The sequence below is a fragment of the Rhinatrema bivittatum genome, chromosome 6 (assembly GCF_901001135.1).
Source record: "Rhinatrema bivittatum chromosome 6, aRhiBiv1.1, whole genome shotgun sequence".
Taxonomy (NCBI): Eukaryota; Metazoa; Chordata; class Amphibia; order Gymnophiona; family Rhinatrematidae; genus Rhinatrema; species Rhinatrema bivittatum.
In genome coordinates, this window is record NC_042620.1 from 197,283,259 (window position 1) to 197,307,465 (window position 24,207).

The 24,207-nt window shown below is 43.0% G+C and overlaps 1 protein-coding gene across 3 annotated transcripts in view; it reads right to left on the reverse strand.

The window, feature by feature from the left end:
- Nucleotides 1–24,207, reverse strand: part of IDH1 (isocitrate dehydrogenase (NADP(+)) 1, cytosolic) — an 87,930-nt gene that overhangs the window by 16,828 nt on the left and 46,895 nt on the right. For all 3 annotated transcript variants that reach the window (XM_029606380.1, XM_029606381.1, XM_029606382.1), the window contains 4 exons: nt 20,495–20,786; nt 18,119–18,224; nt 15,515–15,692; nt 14,494–14,645 (listed from right to left, as the gene is read on the reverse strand). In XM_029606380.1, the coding sequence (XP_029462240.1) occupies nt 14,494–14,645; nt 15,515–15,692; nt 18,119–18,224; nt 20,495–20,786 (728 nt within the window). The remainder of the gene's footprint in view (nt 1–14,493; nt 14,646–15,514; nt 15,693–18,118; nt 18,225–20,494; nt 20,787–24,207) is intronic.

Sequence of the window (24,207 nt, forward strand, 5' to 3'; positions counted from 1 at the left end):
GAAGACAATGGGTGATGGTAAATGGAACCTACTCTGAAGAGAATGGTGTTAAGTGGAGTGCCACAGGGATTGGTGTTGGGACCAGTTCTGTTCAACATCTTTGTGAGCGACATTGTGGAAGGGATAGAAGGTAAAGTTTGTCTATTTGCGGATGATACTAAGATCTGCAACAGAGTGGACACTCCAGAAGGAGTACAGAGAATGAGACAGGATTTAAGAAAGCTGGAAGAGTGGTCGAAGATATGACAGCTGAGATTCAATGCCAAGAAATGCAGAATCATGCATCTGGGGTGTGGTAATCTGAAAGAACTGTATGCATGGGGGGGGTGGGGGTGAAGGGCTAATGTGCACGGAGCAGGAGAGAGACCTTGGGATGATAGTGTCTACCAACCTGAAGTCGACGAAGCAGTGTGACATGGCGATAGCCAAATAAATTCTCTGCTGCTTAGAGAGAGGAATATCTAGTGAGAAAAGGGAAGTGATAATCCCCTTGTACAGGTCCTTGGTGAGGCCTCACCTGGAGTACTGTGTTCAGTTCTGGAGACTGTATCTCAAAGGAGACAGACAGGATGGAGGTGGACCAGAGAAGGGCAACCGAAATGGTGGGTGGTCTCCAGGAGAGGAGACCACCCACCATGATAGACCCACCTGATAGACCCTCCTCTCCTCTCCTGGAGAGGAGGGTCTATCAGGAGAGGTTGAAGAACCTGAATATGTATACCTTTCACGCCAGACCGACCAACCCACCTGACCTGCCTTCATTGTGCCGCCGCCCGCTTGCCTCCTGCTTGTTGCAGTTGGCAAGAGGAAGACCCATCGGGGCCCGAGCCCCAGGCCGCAGCAGAACTCAGCCACACAACGTGATCGGCCCGCCCCTTCGGGGAACGCACATCCGGTGGAGGGAAGCCCTTTAAAAGCTACAGGCAAGCCCCCGGCGTCACGCGCACGAAGGAGCACGACAAAGGGGCCTGCCCCTTTTTGCGCCCCTTCGTGCGCCTCCTTAACTCCAACTACCTTTCAGACATTAACTTCTTCTGCTCGGCCCTCTCTCTGCAGTCCTTCTGACTAATAGGGCATCCACCTACAGCTTAAACCCACCACACCGATCGTCCTATGTCAGTCTTCACTCACACTTGACACCCCCCCCCCCCCGCAGCCCAAAGTACTTCTCCTAAGGAACTGCACCCGTTTGCCCTCATCCCCCTGACGTTGGCGCCCCTGATCATCTTGTTTAGACACTCACCCTCCCACTCACAGTGCCACCGCCGTTGCCTGCCTTCCCCCCCCCCCCCCCCCCTCCTCTCCCCTCTCCCGGAGCAACCCTCCACTACACACCAGCTCTATCAACAACAACGTCATAATACAATTCTACCTTATCCCTATCAGGAAACACAGTGTCCACATGCCCAAAAAAATGCCCTCACACTCCCAGTCCCAATCTCTCCCCTCCAGAAATCTCATCCCCATAATGACAACCCCCCTTACTCAACTTGTGGGACTTACACTCTTCACTATCACGCTCTTCAATGCACAGTTCCTCACTAAAAAAAAACCCAAAAAAGCCACACATCCTCAATGATTACCTACTTGACGCCAAACCAGACTTTTGTGCGATCACCGAAACCCGGCTCAAACAAACTGAAATAGCCCTAACAAACCAATTTCCTCTACACCTCTGACATTTTCTCACTCCCCAGACCAAAAAAAAAAAAAGAGGAGGCCTTCTGCTTGCAGCCCAAAAAAAAAAAAAAAATTCAAAATAATCCCCCTGCCCATTAAGACCGCTTCAAAACTGGAAATAGGCCTCTTTAAATCCAACCACATACAAATCACACTCATTTATTCCCCTCCAGGGACCCTAGACTCGGATGCCTCCCCGCTCATAGAATCCATTGCAAAATTCATAAACACGGACTCCCCAGCCATCATCATGGGGGACTTCAATATCCAGGTGGAAGAGATACTGCCAACCCCCAACTGAAGCCCTGCTGACCTCCCTCAAGGCCATGGGCTTTAAACAAATCAAACAAACCCACTCATAAAGCCGGCCATACCCTAGACCTTATCTTTATAAATGCCGGCCTCTCTTTCACTTCATCCCAGGACTGCACCCCAGTACCCTGGTCTGACCACACAATCACCACAACCCTCTCAATCAAGGAAAGACAGACCTCCCCTCCACCCCAAACCATGATTCACTTCAGGAAACCTTGCTCACTGGATGACCTCAAAGCCCATCTCTCCAATGAATTGCATAACCTAGACCTCTCCAAACCAGACTCAGCCATCTCCTCCTGGCACAACATCACAAACTCGATAGCCAACAAAATATGCCCCATGTCGGCGAAAGTAATCAACCCAGCCCAGAAAAACAAACAACCGTGGTTCTCCCCAGAACTACAGAAGCAAAACAAGAACTCAGACACAAAGAATGCAACTGGCGCAAGGCCCCTTGTCCAAACACATTGAACACCTACAAAGCTGCCCTTCACCACTATAGGAGCTCCATCCTATGAACAAAAATACTTTTATGCCCACAGAATCCATAACCTCCAATTCAATGCCAAAGCACTGTTTGCTTATGTCTCAGATCTCACTAAAGTATCTGCCCCAGCCATCCCCAATGACCAAGCCCAACAATCTCGCAGCTTTCTTTCAGAAAAAGATTGCCAACCTTGTCTCCCTCCTCGCTCCCAACAAGACTCTCCCCCCCCCCCCCCCCCCCCCCCCCCACAGCCTCCTCATTGCACTTGGGAGCTAGCTTCAACACCTTCGAACCCACATCATCACTAGAGATTGAATCCATTCTGAAGAAAATGAAACCTTCCACCTACCCCTCAGACCATATCCCATCTAAACTTCTTATTTCTATCCCGGACACTATAGCCAAGATGCTGGCAGAAATCATAAACTGCTCACTATCACAAGTATCTGTCCCCGAAGCTCTAAAAACTTGCCACCCTGAAACCCCTGTTGAAGAAGCCTAATCTAAACCCAGGAGACCTCTCCAACTTCCATCCCATCTCCAACCTGCCATTTATCACTAAAATCATGGAGAGACTAGTCAACTCCCAACTCTGACTACCTGGACAACCACAAAATTCTCTATCAGACTTAATTTGGTTTCGCAAATCCTTAAACACCGAATCCCTACTAATCTCACTCACTGATCACCTCGTTATGGGCCTTGACAAAGGAAAAGCATACCTACTAGCTCTACTCGATTTATCTGCTGCCTTCGATACCGTTAATCACTCAATCCTACTAAATCGCCTTTCAGACATTGGCATTTTGGGAACAGTTCTTAAATGGTTCAAGTCGTTCCTTACCAACAGACACTATAAAGTCAGGATAAACAACAAAGAATACCACAGCATCAAATCTACCCTAGGAGTACCACAAGGCTCATCCCTCTCCCCCACGCTCTTTAATATATACTTACTGCCTCTATGCCAGCTGCTAGCAAATTTGAAATTAAAGCATTTCTTATACGCGGACGATGTGCAGATCGTGATCCCCATAACTGAATCCCTACCCAAAACTCAAGTTCTGGGAAGGGTGCCTGCACTCCATTAACCTCCTCCTCACCAGCCTAAATCTAGTCCTTAACCCATCAAAGACCGAACTCCTCCTCATCTCCCAGGAGCACACCGACCTTCCTCAGAAGACCCCCCCCCCCCCCACCTTGGTGACCCATGCCAGAGATCTTGGAGTAATTCTAGACGACAGACTGAACCTAAAGAGATTTGTCAATAACGCCACCAAGGACTCCCTCCCTGGGACTCCCCGCGTCCACCACTAAACCCCTTCAGATGCTTCAGAATACTGCGGCTAGAATTCTGACAAACTCCAACCGAGGAGACCACATTACGCCCATCCTCCGGAACCTCCACTGGCTTCCTATAAGTTTCAGAATCCTGCATAAGTCTCTCACCATTATCCACAAGACCATACACAATCAGCACTCACTCGACTTACTTATCCCATTACGTCTACGCACTTCCAAAAGACCTCAGAGAGAAGCCTATAAAGGTACCCTCTTTACCCCCACTCCCAACTCCACAACTCGCATCTCCACCAGGGACCGTGCCTTCTCCACAGCAGGGCCCTCCGTCTGGAATACCATGCACCCTGACCTCAGACAGGAACCCTGCTTACCGACCTTTAAGAAAAAACTGAAAACCTGGCTGATCCATCAAGCCTTCACTTAACCTCCTACCCCTCCCAAACCCCTAGGACTGGAAAGTCCCCACCCCATCCATTTTGGTATCTCTGCTTAAGCACTGCTTCTGCTGCCTTTGCACCACATTCACTTGTATATATAAATCTAAATGTATATAATTATTTATCTAGTTACGCTAGTACTATGTTCCAGAGTCCTCTAAATGGGACCCTGACACATACAGTAACTCTCCTCACTTATTAGTTGTAAATCTCTGCTTCCTAATTGCTCAGTTCCCCAAGTTGATATAATACCTTGTTTTTTGTAACTTCTCTCTTCTTGTTGTTGTTAACACCCCCAGTTCACTGTAAACCGATGTGATACGATATTTTGTTCATGAATGTCGGTATAGAAAAGAGTTAAATAAAATAAATAAATACCCTGGAAGAGAGGAGGAGCAGGGGTGATGTTACAGACCTTCAGATACTTGAAAGGTTTTAATGATCCATGGTCGTCAAATCTTTTCCATTGGAAAATAAAATTTAGTAGAACTAGGGGTTACGATTTGAAACTCCAGGGAGGAAGACTTAGAACCAATGTCAGGAAATATTTCTTCACTGAGAAGGGTGGTGGATGCCTGGAATGCCATTCTGGAGGAAGTGGTGAAGACAAACTGAAGGATTTCAAAGGGGCAGGGGACAAACACTGTGGATCCCTAAAAGCTAGAGGATTGGAATAAATAAAAAAGCTTAACTGGCACACAGCGGGAGTTGCTACCTTGGGAAGCTTGCTGGGCAGACTAGATGGACCATTTTGGTCTTTTTCCGCCATCATTACTATGTTTGTGGAATAATCTTGAAATTGTAGAATGTTTTCTGCAGTTCAGGCAGAGAGCTCTGTAGTATGTTTAAAAGTAATCTTAGGCCTCATGGCGCCCTTCTGCAACAGTTTCTTTAACCCACAGCTACTGCTTTTTCAGGGATGGTCTTATTGCCACAGTCTATTGGTAGTGCCAAACTGTTTCCATTTAACAATGATGGAGCGGAGGGTGACCCAAGGTATATTCAACACTAAAATTTTCTTATAGCCTTCACCCAATCCTACCTTTGAATAATGTTATCTTGAAATTCTTTCAACAACTCCTTGTTTGGCATGTTCTGAACTTTGCTTCAAATTCATTTCATAATAACACAAATAGCTACATTCTTAACACAGACACATTTGAATTAGCTCAACTACTGTGCCTGGACATGGCTGGGTTCTAACTTAGTATGAGCTAATGGATTTTTATTCTTAAATAGTTCTGGAATATTTCCACAGTTGTTCAATGATGAAAGTGTAGAGTATGTTATATAAATCAGTGAAACATTTTAATGCATTTTGATTTGTATTTTTTAGACAGCAGAATGAAAAGTGTACAAAAAAAGTGTGAAGAATTTTAGAAGGCACTATATATACTTGAGTTACCAAATTATGCACCCTTATTTGACCTGGCTATTACTGTAATGCAGGGGTGGCCAACTCTGATCCTCAAAAACCATAGACAGGCCAGGTTTTCAGGATATCCACAATGCATATGCTTGAGACAGACTTGCATGCACTATCACCATTGTATGTAAATATCTTTCATGCATATGCATTGTGGATATCCTGAAAAAGCAGGCCTGTTTGTAGCTCTTGAAGACTGAAGTTGGCCATCCTTGCTGCAATGATTTCCTGCACTATACATTTAAAAGTATGTCTGTCCCACCTATCTGAAATCATAGGTGGGTTGCATTAGAAAAATACATAATCACATAAAATATCAAACAATTCGATTATTTGGAAAGGAATAGATAAAACCTCTTAATACTCTTGTATAGATCCATGGGGTGACCAAACATTGTGTGATGAAAACTACATACAAAAGTACTCAATCTAAAAAAAAAAAAAAAAAGCAGCAGATACAGAAAAGGTACAAAGAGGGGTAATGAAAATAATAAAGGAGATGGAAAAGCTCCCTTATGGAAAAAGGCTAACCAGATTAGGGTTCTATAGTTTGGAAAAAATGCTGAAAAAGTTATGATTTTAGAAATTTCAATTGTAAGTGGGGTGGAATGGGTAAACAAGGGAAGTTATTTACCCTTTCAAAACACTAAGACTAGGGGACGCCATGAAACAAGCAACTGGCAGATTTAAAAAAAATCTAGGAAGTATCTTTTTATCCCAGGACAAGCAGGATGCTAGTCCTCACATATGGGTGACGTCTGAACGGAGCCCAGGAGGGAAAACTTTCTGTCAAAGTTTCTAGAAACTTTTGACTGGCCCAGTGAGGCCACTGAGCATGCCCAGCATGCTATGATATTCTCTGCCACAGGTGTCTCTCTTCAGTCTTCGTTTTTTCCGCGCTGCAGCCAGCATCGCGGAACCAGAGCCGTTGAGTTTCTCAACCTTCTCGTGACTATTTTAGTCTAAAAAAAGTGATATTCTCTCTCTAAATCTCTCGGGGTCTCTCCTTACCGGCCGGTAAGTAACCCAATCTTGAATTTAATTTTCCGAGAGTAGAAAAAATTTACCTCAGTCGAATCGACGGCCGTCATTCGATAAAAATGTCGACAGGATTTAAAAAATGTCCTGTTTGTACTAGGAAAATGTCACTCACAGACCCGCACACCGAATGTGTGATGTGTTTTGGGTGACAAACATGACGTACAAAATTGTCCGCAATGTGCAGAAATGACGCCGAAATCGAGGAAAACCAGGCTTGAAAAAATGGAACATTTGTTCAGCCTGCAACTTATACCTTCCCCGTCGCAGTCGTCGGTCGTCTCCGGCTGGAGCGACTAAGTGAGTGATACTTAAAAAACCTCGCCCGGGACCGTCGGGAGATCATTCTTCCCCTTCCTAGTCTTCGACGTCACCAAAGTCGTCTGAAAAATCGAAGTCAAAACATCGACATCGACACAGAAGCCCCCCGTTGTCTGACTCTGCTTCCCAGCAGCCCTCGACAGCTAAGCGGCCTAGAACACAAGAAACGTCGGAGTCTTCAACGCCTCGGCCTACCTCGACTCCATTGATGACACCAGATCCAATGCAAACTACGTGTCAGGAACTGGTACCTCAGCCTGCGCCACCGCCCACAACCGCTCTGCTTCCAACGGTTGTGCGGCCGGAATTGTCCGATTTCATCCGACAAGCGATTTCTCAGGCTTTCAAAGAACAATTTACAATGCCGACTTCATTGTTGATGCCGATGATTTCCACATTGATGCCGGCAAATTTGCCGATGCCGGTGGGCACACCGATGCCGGGGCCATTCTTGACCCCGACGGTACACACAGACTCTACGTCGACACCGAAGATCATAACGTCATCAACGTCGATATACGCACAAATTCCAGCGATATCTTCCATGTTACCACCGGCGACGGACTCGACACCAAGGGCACCACCCTCGACAGCTTCATCGAGGACACCCATCCTTCCCGCGACAATAACAGAGCAGGACACTAGTGATACTCAAGAATTGGCACTTTTTCAACGCCTTTTGAAAAAATATCACAAAGTTGTCAACACAGCTCCTCAAAAAGCCATGGAAGTGACTCCTCCCACAATTTCTATCGATGACCCATTACCTGGGCCATCGGGTATTTTTACAAAGAAAATCCCAAGAACTCCTTATCAACAGCCAGAGGAAGAAGATTCTTGGGATGATCCAGGATCAGATACTTCTTCTGAAGAGTTCATGTCCGAACCATCACCTCCTGAAGAAAGGAAAAGGTCACCACCTGAGGACTTATCTTTTTCAAGTTTTGTCCAAGAGATGGCGGATACAATACCATTTAAGCTCTCATCAGAAGATGATTCAAGACAGCATACCTTAGAGGTGCTGCAATTCGTGGACCCACCAAAACAAGTTCTGGCAATCCCCATCCATGAAGTCCTGTTGGACCTACAGCAACGAGTGTGGGAACACCCATGCACTGTTCCAGCGGTCAATAAGCGTGTAGACACTACCTACCTAGTGCAGCAGGCACCAGGCTTTCAGAAGGCACAGCTACCACATCAATCTGTGGTAGTAGAATCTGCCCAGAAAAAATCTAAAAGGGTACATCCACATTCTTCAGCTCCTCCAGGGAAGGATCATCGTTTTCTGGACTCCCTAGGCAGAAAAGTGTACCAAGGTGCACTTTTGTCTTCCAGAATCTCTGCCTATCAACTGTACATGACACAGTACCAAAGGGATCTCTGGAAGCAAATGGAGCACTTCACAAATTCTCTCCCGGAGCAGTTTCAAGAATCTGCACAATCCATCATTACCAAAGGCCTAGAGGCTGGGAAACATGAGGTAAGGGCTGCTTATGACAATTTTGACACAGCCTCAAGAACAGCAGCAGCTGGCATTACAGCAAGAAGATGGGCCTGGCTGAAGGCATCAGATCTCAGGCCTGAAGTACAAGACAAGCTAGTAGATCTGCCAGGCCGTGGGGATAACTTGTTTGGAGAGAAGGTACAGGATGCTGTTCAACAACTTAAGGATCACACGGAGACCTTAAGACAGCTATCACAACTGCCTCAAGAACCAACCACCCAGGCCCCTAGACGTTTTCCCCGAAGGGAACCTAGACGTCCATATTACAGGCCAAGAAGGTACTATAATCAGCCTACCAGACCTAGACCTTCTAGGCCTACCCAGCGCTCTCAGGCCAGACAACAAAGACCAGCCCGTGCTCAGCCTCCTCCACAGACTGGTCCAGCCACGGGTTTTTGAACACAAATCCAGAGATCAGACCCACCCTCCAAAACCCCAAACAACACATACCAGTGGGAGGAAGGATTTCCTATTTCCAATCAAATTGGGAAAACATAACCACAGACCAATGGGCACTTTCCATTGTAGCTCACGGTTACAAACTAAATTTTCTCTCAATTCCTCCAGAATTCCCACCAACTTCCTACCCACAACAAAATTCCCAAATAATTCAGTTACAAATAGAATTATCCACCCTTCTGACAGCCAGGGCCATTCAACCAGTGCCCAGGTCTCAGCAGGGCAGAGGATTCTACTCCAGATATTTCCTCATTCCAAAGAAAACTGGAGGCCTACGTCCCATCCTAGACCTCAGAAATCTCAACAAATTTCTAAAGAAAGAAAGGTTCAGGATGGTTTCGCTAGGCACAATGCTACCACTTCTTCAAACAGGAGATTGGCTCTGTTCTCTGGATCTTCAAGATGCTTACGCCCATATACCAATATACCCTCCTCATCGCAAGTATCTGCGCTTCAAGGTGGGCCTTCAACATTACCAATACAGAGTACTGCCATTCGGACTAGCTTCTGCTCCCAGAGTGTTCACCAAATGTCTGGCAGTAATAACAGCACACCTACACAAGCAAGGTGTACATGTTTTCCCATATCTAGACGATTGGCTCATCAGAAGCCAATCTCAACAAGGAGCAATACAGTCTCTCAACAAAACTATTGCTCTGCTGCACTCCAGGGGATTTCTCATCAATTATCCAAAATCACATCTAACTCCAAACCATCTCCTACAATTCATAGGAGCGGATTTAAACACCAACCTATCAAAGGCATTTCTACCAGAAGATCGAGCAAATACACTGTCACTACTGGCAAGCTCGATTCACTCCAAGAAACAACTCATCAGTTTCTCACATTACTAGGCCACATGGCCTCCACAGTTCATGTCACTCCTATGGCAAGACTGGCCATGAGGGTAACTCAATGGACTTTAAGATCACAATGGATCCAAGCCATTCAACCACTTTATTCTCCAATTCAAGTAACCCACCAATTACATTCTTCTCTACTATGGTGGGTGAACAAGAACAATCTGTGCAAGGGCCTACCCTTTCAACAACCAGTCCCACAAGTAACTCTGACTACAGATGCATCCACCTTGGGTTGGGGAGCTCACATAGGGAATCTCCAAACACAAGGAACATGGACAAAGCTCGAAGCAACGTTTCAAATCAATTTCCTGGAACTTCGAGCTATATGTTATGCCCTACATGCCTTAAAGGACTGCCTTTCAAACAAGACTGTGCTGATCCAAACAGACAACACAGTAGCCATGTGGTACATCAACAAACAGGGAGGGACAGGCTCGTACCGCCTTTGTCAAGAGGCAGCTCAGATATGGGGCTGGGCCTTGAACAACTCCATATTTCTCAAGGCCACTTACCTAGCAGGCATTCACAATGTAGTGGCGAACAGACTCGGTCGTCAATTCCAACCACACGAATGGTCCCTGGATCCCTCAGTAGTGACCAGGATTTTTCAACGTTGGGGACAACCAACAGTAGACCTCTTTGCATCACATCTGAATCACAAAGTGGACAACTACTATTGCCTATACAACCTGAACAACAGGCCATCCAAGGACGCCTTTGCTCGCCCTTGGAACTCAGGCCTCTTATATGCGTATCCTCCGATACCACTCATAACCAAAACTCTAGTGAAGCTACAACAGGACAAGGGGACAATGATACTCATAGCCCCATATTGGCCTTGACAAGTATGGTTTCCCACATTGCTAGACCTCTCAGTCAGGGATCCCATTCGCCTGGGAGTAGCTCCCACTCTCATAACTCAGGATCAGGGTCTGTTGCGCCATCCCAACCTTCAATCCCTATCCCTGACGGCTTGGATGTTGAAAGCTTGATCTTACAACCACTCAATCTTCCAGCTAACATTTCCCAAGTTCTTATAGCTTCACGTAAACCTTCCACAAGGAAGAACTACGCTTCCAAATGGAAGAGATACACTTTGTGGTGCAGACAACAGGACATCAATCCTTTCACTTGCCCCACAAAGTCTTTATTGGACTACCTGTACCATCTTTCAGAATCTGGTCTACAAACTTCATCTGTAAGAGTACATTTAAGTGCAATTTCAGCTTACCATAATCAGGTATCAGATGCACCTATTTCTACACAACCTCTAGTAAAAAGATTTATGAGAGGTTTAATTCTTCTTAAACCACCAATTAGACACCCAGTCACTCAATGGGATCTAAATTTGGTTCTATCTAGACTCATGCGTTCTCCCTTTGAACCCATTGATTCCAGTGACCTAAAATTTCTTACATGGAAAACTATCTTCCTCATAGCCATTACATCAGCTAGAAGGGTTAGTGAGTTACAAGCACTAGTCACATATGAACCCTACACTAAGTTCTTACATGACAGAGTGGTTCTCCGTACTCATCCTAAATTCCTCCCTAAGGTAGTTACGGAATTCCACTTAAACCAATCTATAGTTTTACCCACTTTCTTTCCAAGGCCTCATGCTCACCAAGGAGAAAGGGCCTTACACACCTTAGATTGCAAGCGTACTCTGTCTTTCTACTTAAACCGCACTGCAGTTCACAGGAAATCCAATCAACTCTTTGTTTCCTATGACCCAAACAAACCAGGGAAGGCAGTGGGTAAACATACTCTATCAAACTGGTTAGCAGATTGCATACAGTTTTGCTATGAGAAAGCAGGCCTTCCTCTCCAAGGGCGAGTAAAAGCACATGCAGTTAGAGCAATGTCAACTTCAGTTGCACACTATCATTCAGTGCCAATACTTGACATATGTAAAGCAGCAACATGGAGTTCTCTTCATACATTTGCAGCTCATTACTGTTTGGACAAGCAGGGACGACAAGATTCAGCCTATGGACAGTCTGTCTTAAAGAACTTGTTTCCTGCTTAAACCCAACTCCTACTACAACCGAACTGCTGTGATCTTCAGCTGACTCATTCAACAAAAACATAGCACTACACAATGACTCAGCCTCTAGCTCGCTATTCACCCATATGTGAGGACTAGCATCCTGCTTGTCCTGGGATAAAGCAAAATTGCTTACCTTGTAATAGGTGTTATCCCAGGACAGCAGGATGTAGTCCTCACAGAACCCACCCGCCACCCCGCGGAGTTGGGCCTTCTATTTTTATTATTCTTTTTGCTAAAGCTTTTGCTACATACTAGACTGAAGAGAGACACCTGTGGCAGAGAACATCATAGCATGCTGGGCATGCTCAGTGGCCTCACTGGGCCAGTCAAAAGTTTCTAGAAGCTTTGACAGAAAGTTTTCCCGCCTGGGCTCCGTTCAATGACGTCACCCATATGTGAGGACTACATCCTGCTGTCCTGGGATAACACCTATTACAAGGTAAGCAATTTTGCTTTCACTCCGATCACAATCAAGCTATGGCAGCTGTTGCTGGAGGTCATGATCTATGCAACTAACATAGTAGGGTTCAAAAGAAGATTTCCTTCCAGAATTTGGCCAAAGTCCATAAAACTGTTATTAGCCAGGTAAACTTGGGAAAGCTAGCATTTATCCCTGGAGAGCAAGATACAATAAATAAAATCAACTATTGGGGATCTGACAGGTTCTTGTGATACGGACTGGCCACTATCAGATTTAATGTTTGGATACTTGCCAGGTACTTGTAACCTGGATTGGGCACTGTTGGAAACGGGATGCTGGGTTTGATGGACCTTGGTCTAATTTAGCATTGCACATTTCATGTTATTAGCCTATTAAATAATCAGTTGCGGTACCCAATAAAGCAAAAGCATGGCAGACAAACTATTCATCACTAAAACTTGCTCAAAAAGGAAATCCTTTAGCTTTTTCCTGAAAACACAAACCTTGGCTCCAAGTTCCTTGGGCAGTAGTTGCTATAGTGAAGGGCTGGTGACTGCAGAAACTCGCTCTCTAGTCTTGCACAGGTCTTACATGTTGAAAAGATAGAACTTTTAAAAGATTCTGCCCATATGAGCAGAGCTGGCAGGAAATGAACATAAATCTTAAATGTTGAAATGAATTAAAGCGGCAGGTGCCAGCTCACCATGCAAAGCTTTGAAGAGCAATATCAAAAGTTTACATTTGACATGCCAAATGATCAGGAGCCAATCCAGTGATCAAAGGGATATGTTCCCACCCTGAAACACCAATTATCAGGCATGCAGCTGCATTCTGTGCTAGTTATAAAGCCCATGTAGTAACAGCAGGAACACTTAGGTATACTGAGTTAGAGCAGTCCAGATCATTAGTCACAAAAGCCTCGAATACAGAGCAAAACTTATCAAAATGCAATAAAGGCTGCAATTTGCATAGAACACACTTTGAACCACTTTCTCAACATGCAAAGACATGTTATGTGGTCATCTGATATCTCGTTATCCTTCTTTGTTTACTTGATATATTATGATTTTATGTCAAATTAATTTGTTTTTAAAAAAGGTTGACAAAAGTATAAGTCACAAATTCTGACATTGATAACTGGAGAATAGTGAAACAGACTTATACTAGCAAGAAGTGTTCAGTTCTCCGGTGCAAAATACCTAAGTTGTTCAGGTAATCCAAGACCATTAACATGTAACCTCTGTAGAACCAAAATCAAATCTTTATTTATCCCGGAATTTCCAAATTCTCCAATGCAAATTACAAAAAATGTCATAAAACAGTTTTAATAATCAAAATAATTAACTAAAAAGTCACAATTTCCTCTTCTAAAAATAAAATTATCAATAATGGAGGATTTAAAGCTGCTCTACCGAGAGCAGCATAAATTGGAAAGAATTTGTTTCTGCACATAGCTTACTTCTGAAATGCAGTTTAACTGCATATGAAATCCTGTCTGTGGTGATAATAATTTGTGTTTTCCTGCTATTAAGAATTCTAGAATACTACAGCTGAAACTATAAATATCAAATTATAGTATGTGAAAATATTTATATAGTCTTTCAGCTGTAGTATTCTAGAATACTTAATAGCAGGAAAACACAAAGATGAAAAACTTTTAAAGTGACTGTACACTGCATGGTAGCTAACAGGTAAAGAACAAATTAATAATATATTACTATCAGATTAGAGCTATCACCAGTATTACTCCCAAATTAGAGCTGTCACCTCTGCTAGGGGATCACAAAGGAACGCAGGAGTCCTGATGCCTAGTCCCTTACACTGAACCTCCTAGTAATAAACCAATACAGTCTTTTTTTTTTGGTTAATTTTGTGGAACACTAAGTAAGCTTCAAGTGGATCATCCCATATTTGTTCAGATAACCGTGGCATATCAGTGTCCCTCTAACCAAATAACTCAACCTAAGTCTACTAGTTACCCTAAGAGTATAACAATTTCCATTAGTGTATCATTGACTGTCTGATAAAAGCAGAAAAATATGCCAAAACATGGATAGCCATTTTTAGTTTACCTCCACAATAAATGTATGTATGATGGGACCATTTTACAAAAGATGGTTTTCCATGCAAATTGATAAATGCCTATGCTGACACCCAATGTGCAAGCAGAGTGCTTCAGGATCCTACCTTGTGCAACAGAATCAGATTGAACATCTCCATCATAATTCTTGCAGGCCCAGATAAAGCCTCCCTCAGATTTCATGGCTTGGGCAACCATATCATCAATTAGCCTATGTTCATACCAGATCTTTTTGGCTTCAAACTGGGATTTGTAGTCCCTAGAAAATAAAAATACATTGTCTGATAAAGCAGGAACAGTATAATCAAAATCAACAATATTTATTTCTAGTGAAAATGGTTCATTTCACCCTTTAGAGCACTCCTTTTCTTGCAGCAGGGAAGCTCCTTGATCTAAAAACTTGTTTAGTATTGAATCATCTTAAGACTGCTTCTATGGTACCTGACTGCCAGCAGATCCTTTTATGAACCCAAAGATCTTTTTTGTGGCTTTAGTGGAGAGCTCTGAACTAGACTTCAACTGGATCTCCCAGCCTGCTAGCCAGACCCCAATAACTGAAGATAGCAACCTCAAACAGATCCTGCATCTAAATGAGTCATGGCCTGTTCCCACTGCGATGATCCACCAGGGATAGCTTGTCTCTGGCAGTTACAGCTTCTTAAAGTTGCTGACCCACTTTGATGAGGTAACAACCAGGAACACAGAAGATCAGAGGAAATTTTGAAGAAATAAAGTAAAGGTGCAATGTTTTAAGTGTTCCAAATACCCTGACATTGCGAATGGCTGAAGAAAAGGCTGAGCGTGGTTAATATGAAAAGTATCAGAAGCAATGAAGAATTCTTAATTAGCAATAAATAAATAAATAAAATAGAGAAAGGAAAGAGTTTATAGGTCTAGGAAGCCATTCCTCAATGATGGATCAAAAATGAATCACTTATTTGATTGTTCATGGCTCCCCACTAGCCTGTGGCATGTAAACTGCCTAAATGTTCCAGGTAAGACCCATGACTTATCTGTGTGACTATTAAAAATGTTCATCTTTGGAAATTACTTTATACTTACCAAGAGTGTCAAGAAATGGAAATTTTTAATACAATTAAAAAAAACAAATGTAAAATTACTCATTACTTTTCATAAATCTCCTGAAAGATGTCTTTGAAGCGTCCATCATATTTCTTCAAAATGGTGTTCTTAGTGCTCATGTACAGTGGCCAGGCTTTTGCAAGGGCCATTTGGAAGGAGCTGTGTGCAAAATCTGTAATTGACTGGTCAGTATTGTACATTCCAAGAGCTACTCCACCGCAGTCTGATCAAAAGGAAAAAGAATGAAAAACAAATCTCATTAAACTAACAGGACTACTGTTGCTAAATTCTTAAATACAAAAAGTGCGCTCTGAAATGCATAAAAATACCAAATACATTTAGTGACATGGCATGTATCACAAAGTACCTATGAGTAGAATGTAATGAGAATCCCTACAGGTTCAGTTCACTCATTCTTTTTGGTCTCTAAAGAGCAAATAGCAGAAAATGTTTTATCATATAGCAATGGTTGTAAAAGATAATATTCATCAGAATCTCAACATAAGATATGAGACTGGCATCACAGATGGAGGAACCACCACACACTTAACACACTATTCAGTCTGTTCAACCACATGCCCAAAAAAAAAAAAAAAATCTATTCACCTTTTCCAGACCGGTTCTTCTGAGAATCCTCACATCAGAATATATTTACTAACATCAGGTTGGAGGATTGTTATAGATATGAGACTCCCACTACTACAGTAACTTTCAAACCGGCACACAGGCGCACATTTGGGTACATGGGTCTGCCTGCACCCAGGGACATTATTTTATGATCTGTGCACTTATATGCGGGCATGTTATTAAATAACCTGCCTGCTTGCACATGTGTACCAAAATTTAAGTGGGCGTGCGCATGTGCACACTAATCCTGCTTCTACCATCCAGTCTGCCCAGCAAACTTATGATAGCTTCAGCCACACCATACAAGTCTCCCCTATAATGGTAGCAGCAGGGGATGGCATTTGCCATGCTGTACAAGTTACCCCCATAGTTTCTCAAACCATTAAAGTCAAGGCTCTTGTTGGTTGCTGTCTGAGTCCAATTCCCCATTATCTCTTATTTCTTGCTGTGGAAGCAGAGAGTAATGTTGGAGTTACATTACAGGTATAAGGCTTATTAGTTAAGAGTAGTAAAAGTCACATTAGCAAGATACCCCCATACTTATGTGTTTTCCAGACCGTAAAATTCAATGTCCTTGTTAGTTGCTGTCTGAATCTAAATTCCCCTTTCCTTCTTTTCCACCTGCTGTTAAAGCAGAGAGCAATAATGAGTTGCATCAACAGTATGGAGGCTTATTGGTTAAGGGTAGTAACCGCCACACCAGCACGTTACCCCCATGCACTCTTTTCCTCATTTCCATTCTCCATGCCCCTTTGAAATTTTTCACCATCTCCTCTGGAAGAGCATTCCAGGCATCTACCACTCTCTCCGTGAAAAAGTATTTCTTGACGTTGGTTCTGAGTCGCCCTCCCTGGAGTTTCATTTTGGGATCCCTAGTTCTACTGATTTCTTTCCAAGAGAGAAGGTTTGTCCAATGTGTATCCTTAAAACCTTTCAGGTATCTGAAGATCTGTATCATATCTCCCCTGCACCTCCTCTCCTCCAGGGTATACATATTTAGGTCTTTAAACTTCTCCTCATAAGTCATTTGATGGAACCCCCCACCACCACCATTTTTGTCACCCTTCTCTTAACCGCTTCCATCCTGTTTGTCCCTTTTGAGATACAGTGTACAGAACAGAACACAATACTCCAAGTGAGGCATCACCAAGGATCTGTACAAGGGGATTATCACCTGCTTTTTCTTACTGGTTATTCCTCTATGCAGCCTAGCATTCTTCTGGCTTTAGCTATTGCCTTGTCACATTACTTCGCCATCTTCAGATCGCTAGACACTATCACTCCAAGGTTCCTCCATGCACAACAGCCTTTCACCCCCTATTACATACAGCTCTTTTGGATTACCACACCCAAAAAAAGGAAAGGGGAAAGAGGCTAAGCCATATCAAATGCATGGCTCAAAATTTGGTGTAAGGATATATTGGAGACTGGGGCCATTTATGGAAAAGTAAAAGGCTCTGTTACAGATGGCTTACATCTGTCTGTATATCATATACAAAAAAGGAAATTCACAAATCTAAAAAATATCACTTTGCCACTCCAAATCATTACTCTTCAATCATTTTTTATATAATGTGAATCTCTAATTTAAATTTGTTAGAATTTTAACCGATTTCGTAATCGTAGCAGCCTCGGAGGGAACTTTTTTTTCGGCCACCCCCCACCTCCTCTCCCTTCCCCTATCTAAATCATCCCCCCCTACCTTTATTTCAAGAGTTACGCCTGGGCCAGCTCGCTATCTCCCAGCACAGGCCGCTGTGCCGTGGGATTCGGCCCTGCCCCCGGACCGCCCCTTCTTTGAAGCCCCGGGACAATTGCACATGCTGGGGCTTGCGCGCACTGCCGAGCCTATGCAAAATAGGCTCGGCGCGCGCAGGGGCAGATTCTCAGGTTACGCACGTATGTTACGTGCGCAACCTTTGAAAATCTGCCCCTTACCTTTTATTGAGGGAGAGAGTGAGCAAGTCTTGTACAAAGGCTAAAAGGTGCACACTTCAAGTTTATCTAAAAGCCCCTCATTACCTTCAAAGTCATGGATCATGTATTTCTGTACCTCTCCTCTATCCTTTGGTGTGTATGTAATCTCTACTTTGCCAGGACCAGGAACAACAAAGTCTGTGGCCCTATACTGTGCAAAGGAGAGAGAGAGAGAAAGTAAAATATAAAGCAGTTATTTCACCCAGTAGTAAGTCCATTTCCTGATGCATTCTCAGCCTCTTTTTCACTAAGATTAAATGTAACATCTGAGCTAGGACTGAGGGCGGTCCCTATTTGGCCTTAGGACAGAGATTGAGAATGTGTACGATGCTGGAGAAAGAAGGGGTTCACACCCTCTGCCCAACTCCACTGGGACCATGAAGTGGTTTGAACCCTAGCAAACCAGATTAACTATATATTTTTTTTTTAAACAGATTTAAAGTCTCACTGTTGGGTGAATGTTCAAAGGAGCCACGCAAGTAAATGTAACATTTAGCAATTTTCAAAAGCCATTTATCAGCATTAAGTGCACATAACAGGTAAAACCTATTGAAAATACAATGGCATATATTATAGCAATTTTCTAAAGCTCACTTACACGGGTAATGTACATTTGCATATGTAAAACCCAGTTTTAAGTGAGTAAATGCTTTTGAAAAAAACCGGGCCCTATGTGAACTGTGCAATATTCCACTTATATGCATGTGGTAATTCTCTTTTTAAAGTAAAGTAAACATTTCTTTGCCGAGTCATGACTTTTGAAATTCTTTAAGCAGCTCTTCAATAATTTTACACACAGTAAATGACTCTCCCCTTGGAAAAAAGTTAGCTACTTTATTTAGCGCTATATCTAAAGCAATAAAGTGCAGCTTTACAACTCTGACATCGGCAGACATTTAGAGAGATTTACTAAGCTACAAAATAAATAAGTAGTCTCTGGTGTTTAGCACCCATCCATTCCTGAGGCCTGGAGCACCCACTAAGCTCCGGGTAGTCAAAGCCATTTTTCACTAGACACCAGGGATTACTACTGGGAGGGAGCAGGGGGCCATACTTCTGAATGTTTTTGTTTGTTTTTTTTTTTTTAAATACTCTTTCAACTTGAGGCCCTGCAAGGTCATCTCGACAGGTGGCAGGCAGATGGGCAGGGTTCTTGCCAGACCCCAGGGGGAATATTGGCATGGTGGAAGGGGTAGGGGGCTGGTTCAGCATGTACTCTGCTCCCGATTGTTAAGTTTTCTAGGATATAGAACAGCATATATGGATTGCCTTGATCCCTTATTCAGTTATTCTTTACTCATCACTGCAGTTCTGTCCTTTAACTGTGTTATTAACCTTTGATACTTCACAGCCTCTGAATCAGATGCTTCAGCAAATTCTCTAGTCAGTTATGCTTACTTTGCTGTTTTCTCTCTTACCGATTTGTTAAACAGTAAAGAACAAGTGTACATTGGTTTTGCAAACATTTACATATATTTTATAATGAGATGTGATTAATTTTTTTTTTTATAAAATACAGTTGCTTACTTGAAATGGGTATTCTCAGTTAACAGCAGGATAAATAGGTCACAGAACTGGGTGACATCATCCGATGGTGCAGACATGGAGCATTTTCTCAAAAGCTCCTGAAAAGCATAGAAGGCTTTTCTGGGCATATGTGGGACTTCCCTTATAGCTGCGGCTGCATGTCTTTTGGAACAGCTTTACTAAGAGGCCTACTCCTGAAGGGGGAGGAGGGAAGGATGTGTAGATGATTATGCTACTGTCTAGGGTAAATACCTACTACAGGTAAGCCATTTTCTCTGCAATCGGGATGAAAGTGACAAGTGGGACTGTCTAGCTATAGGTTGCCATAAAAAAAAAAAAAAAAAAAAAGGAAATTGCTGGACCAAAAAATTAGGAGTTTTTATAATAGCTATATTCAGGAAACAATGTTCCTTCGATATGGGAGCCAGGATGCTATAGCTCTAATTCAGAGGAACCACTGGAATTCAACAAAACCTATGTACAAGATATAGGGGGGGAAAAAAAACCCCGAACATCAAATGCAAAAATGAAAATGCAACTGTACTGTAATGTCTAATGAACATCACTGCTGTGGCATGTCTGTTTGCCTTTCGTGGACCAGGAGCCTCACTGTACATATTTCACATCCAGAGTACATATGAATTATGCACATTTTTATACAGTCATGCTACTGTTTAAGTAGTCAAATGCGCTTCATTAATAGATTTGATAGAATTTAGGGTGCTAGGTATAGTTGTGTGTCAGATTTTTTGAGTTGACAACCCAATAAAGTAAGTATAAAATATATTACAACTAGCCCAAAACTTATCAGGGCTGTATAACACTATACATTCATTACTTCTTTTTATATTTTGCAAAAGCAAAACTGGATCTAAGCAAGCTGAAGTGACTCACCTGGTCTCCATATGCATGTCTCCCAATGATTATAGGCTTGACCCAACCCATTACCAACCGGGGGATGTTCTTGCAGATTATGGCCTCCCTGAAGACAGTGCCCCCCAAGATATTTCTGATGGTTCCATTTGGAGACTTCCACATCTGCTTCAGCTTGAACTCCTCTACTCTTTTTTCATCAGGAGTAATGGTGGCACACTTTATGCCCACATTGTACTTCTTTATAGCTTCTGCAGCTTCAATGGTGACCTTGTCATTGGTCGCATCTCGATTCTCCATGCCCAAATCATAGCTTCAAAATATTAAAAATAAAAACAAGTGAGAAATGCTTAAGTTGACAAACCAAGGTGGTGCATTTGATATAGAAAGATTTGAGAGAGAAGAGTTGGTCATATTAAACATGTCATGGAAAATAAAAATACTCTAATGCTAAACCAAATCTTGTGCCAGAATGTGATCCATTTTGCTTAGAAAGGAAAGGGGAAAGACAGGCAACAGAATGAACATTTTTCACTCCTAATTCCATTTATTTTAGGGAGGGCAATTTAACATGTTTACCTGCATAAAAATGCCTTTTGAAAATTGCCCCCATGTATGCACCAGAAACGGACACGGCTGGAATTTATTGTGAAATCTCTATCAATACTTTATCCCTGCCTACCCATATTTCTTCAAATTTTCAAAAGGGAAACTCAGCAGGGAAAAGTTGCTTGCAGGCCCACAGGTACCAATTATGCCTGCTTGTTTTTGGAGGAAGCCAAGTTGCTTAACAGTAAAATCATACATGTGTGCAAAATCAGCCACACATCCTGCTGCCTAGAATTGGCTTTGCCTGAAAAGCTAGTGTATAAGACCAAGGAGGACTCATATATTGGCAGCTTCATGGGAAGTTTTGAACCTGCTCAAAAAATAAAAAGCTATAACAAGAACTTTCTAAGAATGGAAAGCCTAAAACAAATTGAGACTGTGAAAAGAATGTCAGAATTATCTAAATAGGAGCTTTCACAGAGTATCTGCCCATCCTGGAACCCAAAGAAAAATTGACCAAAACTGGTAGTGTTCCACCACCAAAGTCTCTTGCTTTCAGGAGAAAGCCTAGTAATTAAGGAAAATATTCCTCATCCTTTAATTGCATGCACAGAATTTCAAGACCATTGGGTTTAAATATGCTGGATATGGATGGAGAATTTTTTCTTTATTGGTTGCTTCGTTGTCGAATCCATTACCTGTGGATAAAGAGTGGCAAGAACAATATTGGTTTTGTAATCATGAATCCTGTCCAGTACTTTGGAATCAAGTTCAAAGAAGAAATATTGGGACAATTTTCATACTGTCTGCATTGAGACAAAAAGTCTATGGTACTTTTATCCATGGACTTGGCACAAATTTTCTAACAAAGTATGCATGTACTTTCACTTTGAAACTTACCAAGAGTAAAAAGGTACCCATGCACGTTTGCATCTACTTTCATAGAAAACACTGAAAATGCAGTTAAATGTTTTATTTTCTGATCCTGCCCAAGCCATGCCTCAGGGAAAAGCCCCCTTAAATGCATCTAATATGTGTACCATGTCAAACATGCATACTTTTAGCCATATTGAGACAGGAAATTTTTCCGACAACTAATATGCACACAAATAGCTTTGAAAATTGTCCCCTAAAAGAGTTCACAGTTTCTAAGCCAAAGGCTGCACTAAAGCACTGATCCCCAGAGCACGGAAGATCTTGTCACCAGCTGAAAAATTGAAGAAGCTTGCCATTCTGCCCAAAGGCAATTAGATCTATGTTGGAAGTAAGTCTCTTCTTGTACAACCAGAGGAACACATCTCAATTAGACTCCTATTTCCAGGGGGGACAATATCTTCTGTTTAATCAATATGCTGGGGTATTTTTTCCTGGCATGGGTACAGCTGAGAACATATTCTTCTGTCCAGTAGAGCAGTGTTTCCCAATCCGTGTGCTGTAACACACTAGTGTGCCATGGCTGCAGCTCTAGTTACTACAAACTTTTCTTTCAATTACTGCAGCAATGTTTGTTTTGTCTTTCCCCTATAACAACTGGCCTGCAGGATACCCTCCTCACAACTGGGGGAGTCAGAGAGCAACGGTTCTCTGCTGCTGCTTCTACTTTCCCCTCTGCTGCCTCTCTAGTACAATTGAGACTACACTACCCCAAGCAGCAATAGGCAGTGCACATCTTATCAGTTCTAGGTCATGAGGGAAAAGGGAAAGATGAATATGATAGGAAGCTGGAGGTATTGGAGGAGAGGTAACGGAGGGGGAAGGTGATGTGGGGGGAGGGGTTGGAAGACAGAAGGGAAGAGGTGGTGGTAATGCCTGGGGAAAGGGAAGAGAAGGTGATGATGCCAGCAGATGTAGAGAAGAGGGAAAAGAAGAGAGTGTGATGATGTCAGGGGGATGGAGAATAGGGAAGGTGATGGTGTGCCACAATAAAATTAACCCTATGCCAGGTATATACTTTTCAACTGCTAGGCAGGTTGTAAATACAATTTTAAAAGCCATACTTTGAATTGTCTGCATGTGAATGCCAGAAGTCTAAAACATAAAAAGACTGGAGAAATGGAATGTATGGTACTGAACAAAGATGTACACATAGGGGTAGATCTTAAAAGCCCTGAGTGCGTAAATCCTCCCGGGACGCGCGTAAGTCCCGGGGCTTCGTAAAAGGGGTGGGAGGGGGCGGGCGGGCGGTCCTGAGTCCCCCGGCACTGCGGCCTGTGGTGGGGGATGCCGAGGCAGCGCGCACAAGTTACGCCTGCCTCAAGCAGGCGTACAGCAAAGGTAGGGGGGATGGGTTAGATGGGGGGATGCGGAAGGAACGGAGGCAGGCTGCGTGGCTCAGCGCGCGCAGGCTGCCGATTTTGAGCAGCCTTGCGCGCGCCGACCCTGGATTTTATAAGATACGCGCGGCTTCACGCATATCTTATAAAATCCGGCGTACTTTTTAAAGATCTACCTCATAATAGGCATCTCAGAGACTGGTGGAAGGAGAATAACCAATTGGTCACTGATACCAGGGTACAAATTATATTGAAATAAGCCAGGTCACATTGGTGGAGGGATAAAGCTATTTGTTAAGAATGGCATAGAGTCAAACAAAAGTCCTTCAGGCAACAAAATGCACTATGGAATCTCAATGGATAGAAATTCATGAGTGATGGGGAAAAGTATAGTGGTAGGATAGAAAGAGATCTAGGTGTCATAGTGGATAACACATTGAAATCGTTGGCTCAGTGTGCTGCGGCAGTCAAAAAAGCAAACAGAATGTTGGGAATTATTAGAAAAGGAATGGTGAATAAAACGGAAAATGTCATAATGCCTCTGTATCGCTCCATGGTGAGACCGCACCTTGAATACTGTGTACAATTCTGGTCGCCGCATCTCAAAAAAGATATAATTGCGATGGAGAAGGTACAGAGAAGGGCTACCAAAATGATAAAGGGAATGGAACAACTCCCCTATGAGGAAAGACTAAAGAGGTTAGGACTTTTCAGCTTGGAGAAGAGACGACTGAGGGGGGATATGATAGAGGTGTTTAAAATCATGAGAGGTCTAGAACGGGTAGATGTGAATCGGTTATTTACTCTTTCGGATAGTAGAAAGACTAAGGGGCACTCCATGAAGTTAGCATGGGGCACATTTAAAACTAATCGGAGAAAGTTCTTTTTTACTCAACGCACAATTAAACTCTG